The sequence below is a fragment of the Elephas maximus genome, chromosome X, assembly GCF_024166365.1.
Source record: "Elephas maximus indicus isolate mEleMax1 chromosome X, mEleMax1 primary haplotype, whole genome shotgun sequence".
Lineage (NCBI taxonomy): Eukaryota > Metazoa > Chordata > Mammalia > Proboscidea > Elephantidae > Elephas > Elephas maximus.
Genome location: NC_064846.1, coordinates 115,733,075 through 115,745,159, shown reverse-complemented (window position 1 = coordinate 115,745,159; position 12,085 = coordinate 115,733,075). Strand labels below are relative to the sequence as shown.

Below are 12,085 nucleotides of genomic sequence, written 5' to 3'. Positions count from 1 at the left end.
TACACAGCAAAGCAGTCATTCAAAAATGTGGGGGAAAGTTCAACAACCTCTCATGATAAAAACTGTCAGCAAAATAGGAATAGAAGGAAAATTCCTCAACATAATAAACGGCATTTAAAAAAAATTTTTTTTTTTATACAAAGCCAACAGCCAACATCACCCTAAATGGAGAGAGCCTGAAAGCATTCCCATTGTGATCAGGAACCAGAGAAGGATGCCCTTTATCACCGCTGTTATTCAACATTGTGTTGGAGGTCCTAGTCAGAGCAATTAGGCTAGGTAAAGAAATGAAGGGCATCCAGACTGGCAAGGAAGAATAAAAGTATCTCTATTTGCAGATGCCATGATCTTATACATAGAAAGCCCCAAGGAATCCTCAAGAAAACCACTGAAAACTACAGCAGAGTATCGGGATACAAGATAAACATGCAAAAATCAGTTGGATTCCTCTACACCAACAAAAAAAACATCAAAGAGGAAATCACCAAATCAATGCCATTTACAGTAGCCCCAAGAAGATAAAATATTTAGGAATAAATCTTACCAGAGAGGTCAAAGACTTCTACAAAGAAAACTACAGTACACTTCTGCAAGAAACCAAAAGAGACTTACATAAGTAGAAAAATATACCTTGCTCATGGATAGAAAGACTTAACATTATAAAAATGTCTACTCTATCAAAAGCGATCTACACATTTAATGCAATTCCGATCCAAATCCCAACGACATTCTTTAATGAGATGGAGAAACAAATCGCCAATCTCATATGGAAGGGAAAGAGGCCCCAGATAAATAAGGCATTCTTGAAAAAGAAGAACATAAGTGGGAGGCCTTACTTTACCTGATTTTAGAACCTATTATACTGCCACAGAGTAGTCAAAACAGCCTGGTACTGGTACAACAAGATACCTAGACCAATAGAACAGAATTGAGAATCCAGACATAAATACATCCACATATGAGCAGTTGATATTTGACAAAGGCCCCAAAACAGTTAAATGGGGAAAAGACCGTCGTTTTAAAAAATGGTGCTGGCATAACTGGATATCCATCTGCAAAAAAAAGAAACAAGACCCATACCTTACTCCATGCACAAAAACGAACTCAAAATGGATCAAAGACCTAAATATAAAATCTAAAATGATAAAGATCAGGAAGAAACAATAGGGACAACATTAGGAGCCCTAATACATGGTGTAAACTGTATGGAAAACATTATAAATAACATATAAGAAAAACAAGATAACTGGGAGCTCCTAAAAATCAAACACCTATGCTCATCCAAAGACTTCACCAAAAGTGTAAAACAACTACCTACAGAGTGGGAAAAAGTTTTTAGCTATGACATTTCTGATCAGCGCCTGATCTCTAAAATCTACATGATACTGCAAAAACTCAACTACAAAAAGACAAATAACCCAATTAAAAAATGGGCAAAAGATATGAATAGACACTTCACTAAAGAAGACATTCAGGTAGCTAACAGATACATGAGGAAATGTTCAACATCATTAGCCATTACAGAAATGCAGATCGAAACTACAATGAGATTTCACCTCACTCCAACAAGGCTGGCATTAATCCAAAAAACACAAAATAATAAATGTTGGAGAGGCTGTGGAAAGATTAGAACACTTATACACTGCTGGTGGGAATGTCAAATGGTACAACCACTTTGGAAATCAATTTGGCACTTCCTTAAAAAGCTAGAAATAGAACTACCATACAATCCAGCAATCCCACTCCTTGGAATATATCCTAGAAAAATAAGAGCCTTTACATGAGCGATATATGCACACCCGTGTTCACTGCAGCACTGTTTACAATAGCAAAAAGATGGAAGCAACGAAGGTGCCCATCAACGGATGAATGGATAAATAATGGCATATTCACACAATGGAATACTACGCATTGATAAAGAACAGTGAGGAATCTGTGAAACATTTCATACCATGGAGGAACCTGGAAGGCATTATGCTGAGTGAAATTAGTCAGTTGCAAAAGGACAAATATTGTATAAGACCACTACTACAAGAACTTGAGAAATAGTTTAAACTGGGAAGAAAACATTCTTTTATGATTACGAGAGTGGGTAGGGAGGGAGGGTGGGAGAGGGGTATTCACTAATTAGATAGTAGATAAGAACTACTTTAGGTGAAGGGAAAGACAACACACAATACAATGGAGGTCAGCACAGCTGGACTAAACCAAAAGTTTCCTGAATAAACTGAATGCTTCGAAGGCCAGCGTAGCAGGGGCAGGAGTTTGGGGACCATGGTTTCAGGGGACATCTAAGTCAATTGGCATAATAAAATCTATTAAGAAAACATTCTGCATCCCACTTTGAAGAGTGGCATCTGGGGTCTTAAATGCTAGCAAGCAGAAAAGATGCATCAATTGGTCTCAACCCACCTGGATCAAAGGAGAATGAAGCACACCAAGGACACAAGGTAATTACGAGCCCAGGAGACAGAAAGGCCCACATGAACCAGAGACTGTATTGTCCTGAGATCAGAAAAACTAGATGGTGCTCAGCTACAACCGATGACTGCCCTGACAGGAAACACAACAGAGAACCCCTGAGGGAGCAGGAGAGCAGTGGGATGCAGACCCCAAATTCTCATAAAAAGACCAGACTTAATGGTCTGACTGAGACTGGAAGGACCCCGGTGGTCATGGCCCCCAGACCTTCTGTTGGCCCAGGACAGGAACCATTCCCGAAGCCAACTCTTCAGACATAGATTGGACTGGACAATGGGTTGGAGAGGGATGCTGGTGAGGAGTGAGCTTCTTGGATCAGGTGGACACTTGAGAGTATGTTGGCATCTCCTGCCTGGAGGGGAGATGAGAGGGTAGAGGGGGTTAGAAGCTGGCAAAATTGACACAAAAAGAGAGAGTGGAGGGAAAGGGCAGGCTCTCATTAGGGGGAGAGTAATTGGGAGTATGTAGCAAGGTGTATATAAGTTTTTGTGTGAGAGACTGACTTGATTTGTAAACTTTCGCTTAAAGCACAATAAAAATTAGTTTTCTTGTGGAATCTTTAGGGTTTTCTATGTATAGGATCATGTCATCTATGAATAGAAATACTTTTATTTCTTCCTTTCTGATTCAGATGCTTTTTATTTCTCTTTCTTGCCTTATTGCTCTGGTCAGGACTACTAGTAAAATGTTGAATAAGAGTGGTGATAATGGACATCCTTGTCTTGTTCCCATTCTCAAGGGGAAGGCTCTCAGTCTTTCTCCATTGAGATTAACATTGGCTGTTGGTTTTGCATTTATGCCCTTAATTATGTTGAGAAATTTCCCTTGTATTCCTGTTTTGGTGAGAGTTTTTTTTTTTTTTAAATCAGGAAAGGGTATTGGATTTTATCAAATTACTTTTCTGTGTCAACTGATATGATCATACGGTTCTTTTACTTTCGTTTACTTATGTGGTGTATTACATTGATAGATTTTCTAATACTGAACCACCCTTGCAATCCTGGTATGAATCCCACTTGATTGTGGTGTATTATTATTTTATATGACTAAGACAACGACAGAGCTAGAGAAAGCGTAGAACAAAATTCAAACTCACACACACACACAAACCAACTTACTCGTCTGACAGAGATTGGAGAAACCTCCAGAGTATGGTCCCCAGACACCCTTTTAACTCAGTACTGAAGTCACTCCTGAGGCTCACCCTTCAGCCAAAGATTAGACAGACCCATAAAACAAACAATAATACAGGTAGCTCAGCCATGCATACAAGACTAAATGGGCACACCAGCCCAGGGGTAAGAACAAGAAGGCAGGAGGGGACAGGAAAGCTGGACAAATGAAAATTAGGTACCCAAGGTAAAGAAGGGGAGAGTGCTGACACATTGCAGGGTTGGCAACCAATGTCACAAAACAATATGTGTGTTAATTGTTTAATGAGAAACTAATTTGTTCTGTAAACCTTCATCTAAGGCACAATAATAGAAAAAAAGTACCATTTACAATAGCCTGGCAAACAATAAAATACATAGGAATCAACCTAACCAAGGACCAAGGACATAAAAGGCTTAAACAATGAAAATTATAAAAGACTACTACAAGAAAGACCTACATAAATGAAAGGACATCCCATGCTCATGGATTGAAGACTTAAAAAAGCAAAAATGTCAACTCTACCTAAAGTGATCTACAGATACAATGCAATCCTGATACAAATACCAACAACATTTTTTACTAAAATGTAAAAACTAATGACCAACTTTATATGAAAAGGAAAGACACCTGAATAGCCAAAGCATTACTGAAGAAGAACAAAATAGCTGGCCTCACATTACGATATATCAAAACATAATATACAGCCACTGTAAACAAGACAGCCTGGTATTGGTTCAATGACAGATACATAGACCAATGGAATAGAATTGAGAACCCAGGAAAAAAATCCATCCATTTATGGATAACTGATTTTTGACAAGGGGTCAAAGTCCATTCCATGGGGAAGAAACAATCTCTTTAATAAATTGTGGGACATAACTGGATATCCACTTGCAGAAAAATGAAACAGGATCCATTCCTCACATCATACACTAAACTAACTCAAAACAGATAAAAGACCTAAATGTTAAAGCTAGAACTATAAAGTTCCTGGAAGAAAACATAGGGAAAAAACTACTGGACCTAATCTGTGAAAATAGGCTAACAAACATAACTATGAATGCATAAACAGCAGAAGACAAAATACATAATTGGGAACTCATAAAAATTAAAAACCTATGCTCATTGAAAGAGTTTATTAAAAGAGCAAAAAGACAACCTACAGACTGGGAAAAATCTTCGAGAACAACAAATCTTATAAGGGCCTAATCTCTAAAGTTTATAGAAAAATTTTAAAACTCAACAACAAAATGACAAACAACCCAATTATAAAATGGGCAAAAAACATGAACAGACACTTCATGAAAGAAGACATTCAAATGGCCAGAAACACATGAAAACCTCATCATCAGCCATTAGAGAGATACAAACCAAAACTACCATGAGATACCATCTCACCCCAGCTAAAAAGTGACACTGATTAAAAAATAATAACAACAAATGTTGGCAAGGATATGCTAAGACTGGAATCCTTACCTATTGCTGGTAGAACCAGAAAATGATACAACCACTATGGAAAATGGTGGGGGGAGGGGCGGATTTCGCCTACAAGGAAGACCACTTAATACAACTATTATTCAAATTTACACACCAACCACTAAGGCCAAAGATGAAGAAATAGAAGATTTTTATGAGCTGCTGAAGTCTGAAATAGATCGAACATGCAGTCAGGATGCATTGATAATTACCGGTGATTGGAATGCGAAAGTTGAAAACAAAGAAGGATCAGTAGTTGGAAAATATGGCCTTGGTGACAGAAAAAATGCCAGAGATCGAATGATAGAATTTTGCAAGACCAATGACATCATTGCAAATACCTTTTTTCACCAACATAAACGGCGACTATACACGTGGACCTCACCAGATGAACACATAGGAATCAAATTGACTACATCTGTGGAAAGAGACGATGGAAAAGCTCAATATCATCAGTCAGAACAAGGCCAGGGGCCAAATGTGGAACAGACCATCAGTTGTTCCTATGCAAGTTCAAGCTGAAACTGAAGAAAATCAGAGCAAGTCCACGAGAGCCAAAATATGACCTTGAGTATATCCCACCTGAATTTAGAGACCATCTCAAGAACAGATTTGACGCACTGAACACTAGTGACCAAAGACCAGACGAATTGTGGAATGACATCAAGGACATCATACATGAAGAAAGCAAGAGGACACTGAAAAGACAGGAAAGAAAGAAAAGATCATGATGGATGTCAGAGGGGAGAATCTGCAACTTGCTCATGAACGCTGAGCAGCTAAAGCAAAAGGAAGAAGTGATGAAGTAAAAGCACTGAACAGAAGATTTTAAAGGGAGCTCGAGAAGACAAAGTATTATAATGACATGTGCAAAGAGTTGGAGATAGAAAACCAAAAGGAAAGAACACGCTCAGCGTTTCTCAAGCTGAAAGAACTGAGGAAAAAATTCAAGCCTCACGTTGCAATAGGAAGCATCAAAGAAGGTGGAAGGAATACAGAGTCATTATACCAAAAAGAATGAGTCGATGTTCAACAATTCCAAGAGGTAGCATATGATCAGGAACCGATGGTACTCAAGGAAGAAGTCCAAGCTGCTCTGAAGGCACCGGCGAAAAACAAGGCTCCAGGACTCGACGGAATATCAACTGAGATGTTTCAACAAATGGATGCAGTGCTGGAAGTGCTCACTCATCTATGCCAAGAAATATGGAAGAGAGCTTCCTGGCCAACTGGCTGGAAGAGATCCATATTTATGCCTATTCCCAAGAAAGGTGATCCAACCGAATGTGGAAATTATAGAACAATATCATTAATATCACATGCAAGCAAAATTTTGCTGAAGATCATTCAAAAACGGCTGCAGCAGTATATCGACAGGGAACTGCCAGAAATTCAGGCTGGTTTCAGAAGAGGACGTGGAACCAGGGATATCATTTCTGATGTCAGATGGATCCTGGCTGACAGCAGAGAATACCAGAAGGATGTTTACCTGTGTTTTACTGACTATGCAAAGACATTCGACTGTGTGGATCATAACAAATTACAGATAACATTGCAAAGAATGGGAATTCCAGAACACTTAATTGTGCTCATGAGGAACCTTTCCATAAATCAAGAGGCAGCTGTCCAGACAGAACAAGGGGATAATGAGTAGTTTAAAGTCAGGAAAAGTATGCATCAGGGTTGTATCCTTTCACCATACCTATTCAATCTGTATGTTGGGCAAATAATCCAAGAAGCTGGACTATATGAAGAAGAATGGGGCATCAGGATTGGAGGAAAACTAACAACCTGCGTGATGCAGATGACACAACCTTGCTTGCTGGAAGTGAAGGGGACTTGAGGCACTTACTTACGAAGATCAGAGACCACAGCCTTCAGTATCAATTGCACCTCAACATGAAGATAACAAAAATCCTCACAACTGGACCAATAAGCAACAGCATGACAAACAGAGAAAAGACTGAAGTTGTCAAGGATTTCATTTTACTTGGATCCGCAATCAACACCCATGGAAGCAGCAGTCAAGAAATCAAACGACGCATTTCATTGGGTAAATCTGCTGCAAAGGACCTCTTTAAAGTGTTGAAAAGCAAAGATGTCACCTTGAAGACTAAGGTGTGCCTGACCCACGCCATTATATTTTCAGCTGCATCATATGCATGGGAAAGCTGGACAACGAATAAGCAAGACCGAAGAAGAACTGATGTCTTTGAATTGTGGTGTTGGCGAAGAATATTGAATATACCACGGACTGCCAAAAGAACGAACAAATCTGTCTTGGAGTAAGTGCAACAAGAATGCTCCTTAGAAGCAAGGATGGCAAGACTGCGCCTTACATACTTCAGACATATTGTCAGGAGGGATCAGTCCCTGGAGGACATCATGCTTGGCAGAGTAAAGGGTCAGCGGAAAAGAGGAAGACCCTCAATGAGGTGGATTGACACAGTGGCTACAACAACAAGCTCAAGCATAACAATGCTTTTAAGGATGGCGCAGGACTGGGCAGTGTTTCGTTCTGTTGTGCATAGGGTCACTATGAGTTGGAACCAACTCGACGGCACCTAACAACAACAGCTATGGAAAATGGTATGGTGCTACCTAAAAAAATGAGAAATAGAAATATGATCCAGCAATCCCACTCCTAGGTATATACCCTAGAGATCTAATAGAGACATGGAGAGATATTTGCACACCCACGTTCAGTGCAGCATTATTCACAATAGCAAGAAAATGGAAACAAACCAAATGTCCATCACTGGATAAATGGATAAGCCAAACATGGTACATACAGAGCACAATGTTTGCTGGTGGTTACCAGGGAGAGGTTGGGGTGGGGGAGGGAGGAGGAGGAATCACGCTGTACATTGTAGATACTTGTTATTTTTGGAAAAGTGAAAAGTTGTACCAAATGTGGGTGTAGTAAGCACAGCTTGACCAAAGTAAACAGTGTCACTAAGAAATGCTCAAGAGAAAAAGATGTTTGTACTAAAGAATTTGACATACATAATTTAGTAACAAAACCAACAAAGACCAAGAAAAATGAGCGTATGGTCACATATGTATGTGTATAGGCATACAGGTATACAGACAGGTACAGGTGTATACATACGTGCACACAAATAGAAATAACTATATATACGTGAAGTAAAGATGTGTGTATGTAAGCATTCATACTCATAGAGGATACAATTACAGACAACTCTCAGATATAACCAAGCACTTTAAGAGATTGGTTTTCTGGTTTTGAGGGACAACTCAGTCAACTGACACGATATAGTTCACAAAGTTCTTGTTCTGCATCCAAGGGAGCTGAGTAGCGTCTGGGGGTCTTAAAAGCTTGAGAGCAGCCATCTAAGACACAAGTGTTGTTCTCTACTCGTCAGGACCAAAAGAGAAAGAAGGAAACCAAAGTCTCAGAGAAGAAACTAGTCTGCACGGCTAATAGCCTGCATGAGCCAAGGCCTCATCTACCCTGAGACCAGAAGAACTAGATAGATGGTGCCGGCCTACCACAACTGACCATTCTGATGAAGACTACAATAGATGAACCCTGATAGAGTGAGAGAAAAATGTGGAACAGAACTCAAATACTTAAAAAGTCCAGACTTGCTGGACCAATTGAGACCAGAGGACTGCCTGAGACTATCACCCTGAGATACTGTTTAAACCTTGAACCAAAACTATCCCGAGACCACCTTTTAGTGAAATAACAGAGCAGCACACAAAATAAAGGATATTACCTGTGAGTACAGAGCTCTATTTAAAAAAAAGAGACCAAAAGGTCAACAATTAAAGCAAAGATGAGAAGAGGGCAGGGAAACTAGAGTACTGGAAATGGAACAAACAGAACTCAATGAAAGAGAAGACATTGTGAAAAATGTAGCTAATGTCACTGAACAAATTGTATATAAATTGTCAAATAGGAACCTAATTTGCTGTGTAAACTTTCACCAAAAACACAATACTATTAAAAGATAATGAAAATGCACGCCCAGATACACAAACACACACACACAGCCTAAGAGATCTCATGCCATGCCACAGAAAATCCCACTCAGATAAAATACTTCACAAGCCGAGATACAACCCCCTAGAGAGTTGAGTCTTCACACCTTGTGATCAAATACCCCCAAACAGCATCCGAGATGTCATACCTAGCGATAAATATCATCATACTTACTTATAAACTTTACTTGCTAGGCAGAAACACCAAACAAGCTCAGGGACCTCTCCCTGGACAGTAAACGAATGCATCTGTAGCAAAGACAGTGCGGACCAAAAGCGCCTGACGGGCTTGTGGCTGAGTTACCGGTAAACAAGAGAGAGAGCTCGCGTAAAGACAGCTCCCGTCATTCCGCGCTTTGAGCGTACGACTCTGGAACCCTGTCACTGACTGGTGTGGCATCTTCAGTCCTTTGGGGGCACTCGGTTTGTGAGTAGCCCAACTCAGAGAAAGGATTCTCCTACGGCCAGACTTCCAGCTCGGTAACTATCGCGCGGGCCCCAAACCTACGGCCAATGAGAACGAGGCTTGCGAGATGGGGGCGGGACTGGGGGGGCACTTCCGGAGTCACTCAGCAGCCTGGAAGGGCTTAGTTTGGCAATCGCGGTGACCAATCACGGTCCAGTACGGTCCTTGACGCTTCCCTGCTCCACTTCCCGGAGCCAATCTAATGCCCCTTTGCAGTCCCCGGATGGATTAGCCTCTGTAGAAACGAACGGGCAGAGTTCGCGAAGTGAGAACGGTGGCTGCATTCTCAGACCCGGTGTCCACTCGCTTTCGAATGGGCCTAGAGACCGGTGTGGTGAACGTGGGGATGGACCGTTAGTGCCGTCGAGAAATGTGGTTGATGTCCGCGCGGTTGACGGCACTGGATTTGGTTGGTTGGTATTAGTAGTACCGACAGAGCCCTGGTGGCGCAGTGGTTAAGTGTTAAGGCTGCTAACCAAAAAGGTTGGCAGTTCGAATCCACCAGCCGCTCCTTGAAAACCCTGAGGCAGTTCTACTCTGTTCTGTAGGGTCGCTATGAGTCGGAATCCCCTCGATGGCAACGGCTTTGGTTGTCATTTTTTAGTAGTGCTGAGGAGCCCTGGTGACGCAGTGCTTAAGCGCTGCACTGCTAACCTAAATGTCAGCTGTTTGAACGCACCAGCCTGCTCCTGCAGGAGAAAATGTGGCAGTCGGCTTCCGGAAAGATTTACGGCCTTAGGAAACCCTATGGGGCAGTTCTAACTCTGTCCCATAGGGTCACTACGGGTGGAAATCAACTGGATGGCAGTGGGTTTGGGGTTTTTGTTTGTTTGTTTTTAGAAGTGTAGCCCTGGTGGCGCAGTGGCTATGGCTGCTAATCAAATGGTGGGCAGTTCGAATCCTCCAGCTGCTCCTTGGGAACTCTATGGGGCAGTTCTACCCTGTCCTATAGGGTCACTATGAGTCAGAATGACTGACTCCACGGCAACGGTTTGGTTTGGTTTTTTAAAGACACAATAGATTACTCCAAAATGCAGTCCCCTCCCCAGTGGTACCTCCCTGAATGGACAGTCCTATCAGTGCACCGCTCAGTGGTATGTCCCAAGACAGAACTGTTCCATCCTATGCGCCCCCTAGTGGTGCAAACAGGGAATAGCTGGTCGATGCACGTGCCCATGAACCATTCCAGACTGGTCTCCAAAGGGAGAGAGGCAGGGGCAGATTATCCAACAGGCAGGGTAAGAACGGTGCTTACCTTGCATACCAGATCATCTGTAAAGAAAAATTTCACGTTTTCACCACATCAAAGATTCTGCTTCTAGGTATGGCTGGCATCTTTCTCCCAACCCCATACCACCTTCCTACAGAAGCAAAGCCTCTTTTCAAATTTGTAATCCCTGACAGGGGCAGATGACTCAGTAAGCAAGGTAAGCGCGGGCTTACTTGTGCTTACTTACTAAGCTGTACTGAACAATTTCACATGGATTTTTGTGAAATTGTTCACTACAGATGATCTGGTAAGCAAGGTAAGCACGCCCCTGGAGAGGGCAAAATCAGGATGAAAACTCCACAGCTTCCTGCAGTCTTGAACACGGAAAAAAGTCTTTTAAAGACGAAACTTAACTCCAGGCAGTGTCTGCCATTATAACATGTCCCCCGGGTAATGCAGAGTATGTCTAATCACAGGCCTGCTGGCCTGGGGACCCAATCACTGTTCCCCAAGGGACAGAAATCACAAGGCTTCCAAAAGGTCAGAAGACCCAGTGTGGGCCAGGCCACTGTACTTGACTGTCAGCAGGACTTTTGGGAGCTGTTAGGGATGGGGCAACCTCCCAGTGGCCCCAGTGACCCTGAGTAGGTCAGATAAAGACCATAGGACTTTGTCACCAACCTGTCGCCCCTGAACATGTTATCTAACAGAATCCTTGACCTGTCTAGCTGTGTTTCTCACTACAACTTTGCATTTGTTTACTTATTTACACATTCATTCAATTCTGCCCAAATTATGTGCCAGGCACATAATTAAGTGATAGGAATACAGCTATAAAGGAATAGACAAAAACCCCTGTCCTCGTGGAGCTTACATTCTATTGGGATCATACACATAAAAATGTAAGTATGTAATGTGTCACGTGGTGGTAATTACTGTGATAAAAATTAAATCAGGGTAACGAAATAGATAGGGGAGCATTTCTAGAGTGGCCAAAGGAGATCTTCCTGAGAATGTGACACTTGAGCTGAAACCTACAGGAGATGAGTATCTGGGAGTAAAGCATTCCAGGCAGAGGTAAGAGCCAGTGCAAAAGACCTGGGTTGAAACTGCCAAGCGTGTATGAGGAACGGTGAGGAAGCCAGTGTGATTGGCACAGCGTGATCAAGGAAAGAGAAGTAGGTGATGAGTTAGGATCTTCTGGGCCATGGTGAGGACTTTCACTTACTCTGAGTGAGGTGGGAGCCATGGGAGGGTTTTTAGCAGAGCAGTCCTCATACCTTTTTCAG

At 41.8% G+C, this 12,085-nt stretch overlaps 1 protein-coding gene across 3 annotated transcripts in view; it reads right to left on the bottom strand.

Annotated features, from left to right (window-relative positions):
- Positions 1 to 9,618, bottom strand: part of LOC126068980 (protein FAM104A-like) — a 51,217-nt gene extending 41,599 nt beyond the window's left edge. For 2 of the 3 annotated variants that reach the window (XR_007515800.1, XR_007515802.1), the window contains exon 1: positions 9,296 to 9,384. Coding sequence is in view for 1 of the 3 variants with exons in the window: in XM_049871807.1 (XP_049727764.1) it covers positions 9,296 to 9,369 (74 nt within the window). In the remaining 2 variants the exon portion in view is untranslated. Of the gene's footprint in view, positions 1 to 9,295 lie in introns of all 3 variants that reach the window. The other variant, XM_049871807.1, reaches the window with a different exon arrangement.
- Between the last annotated feature and the right edge of the window lie 2,467 nt (positions 9,619 to 12,085).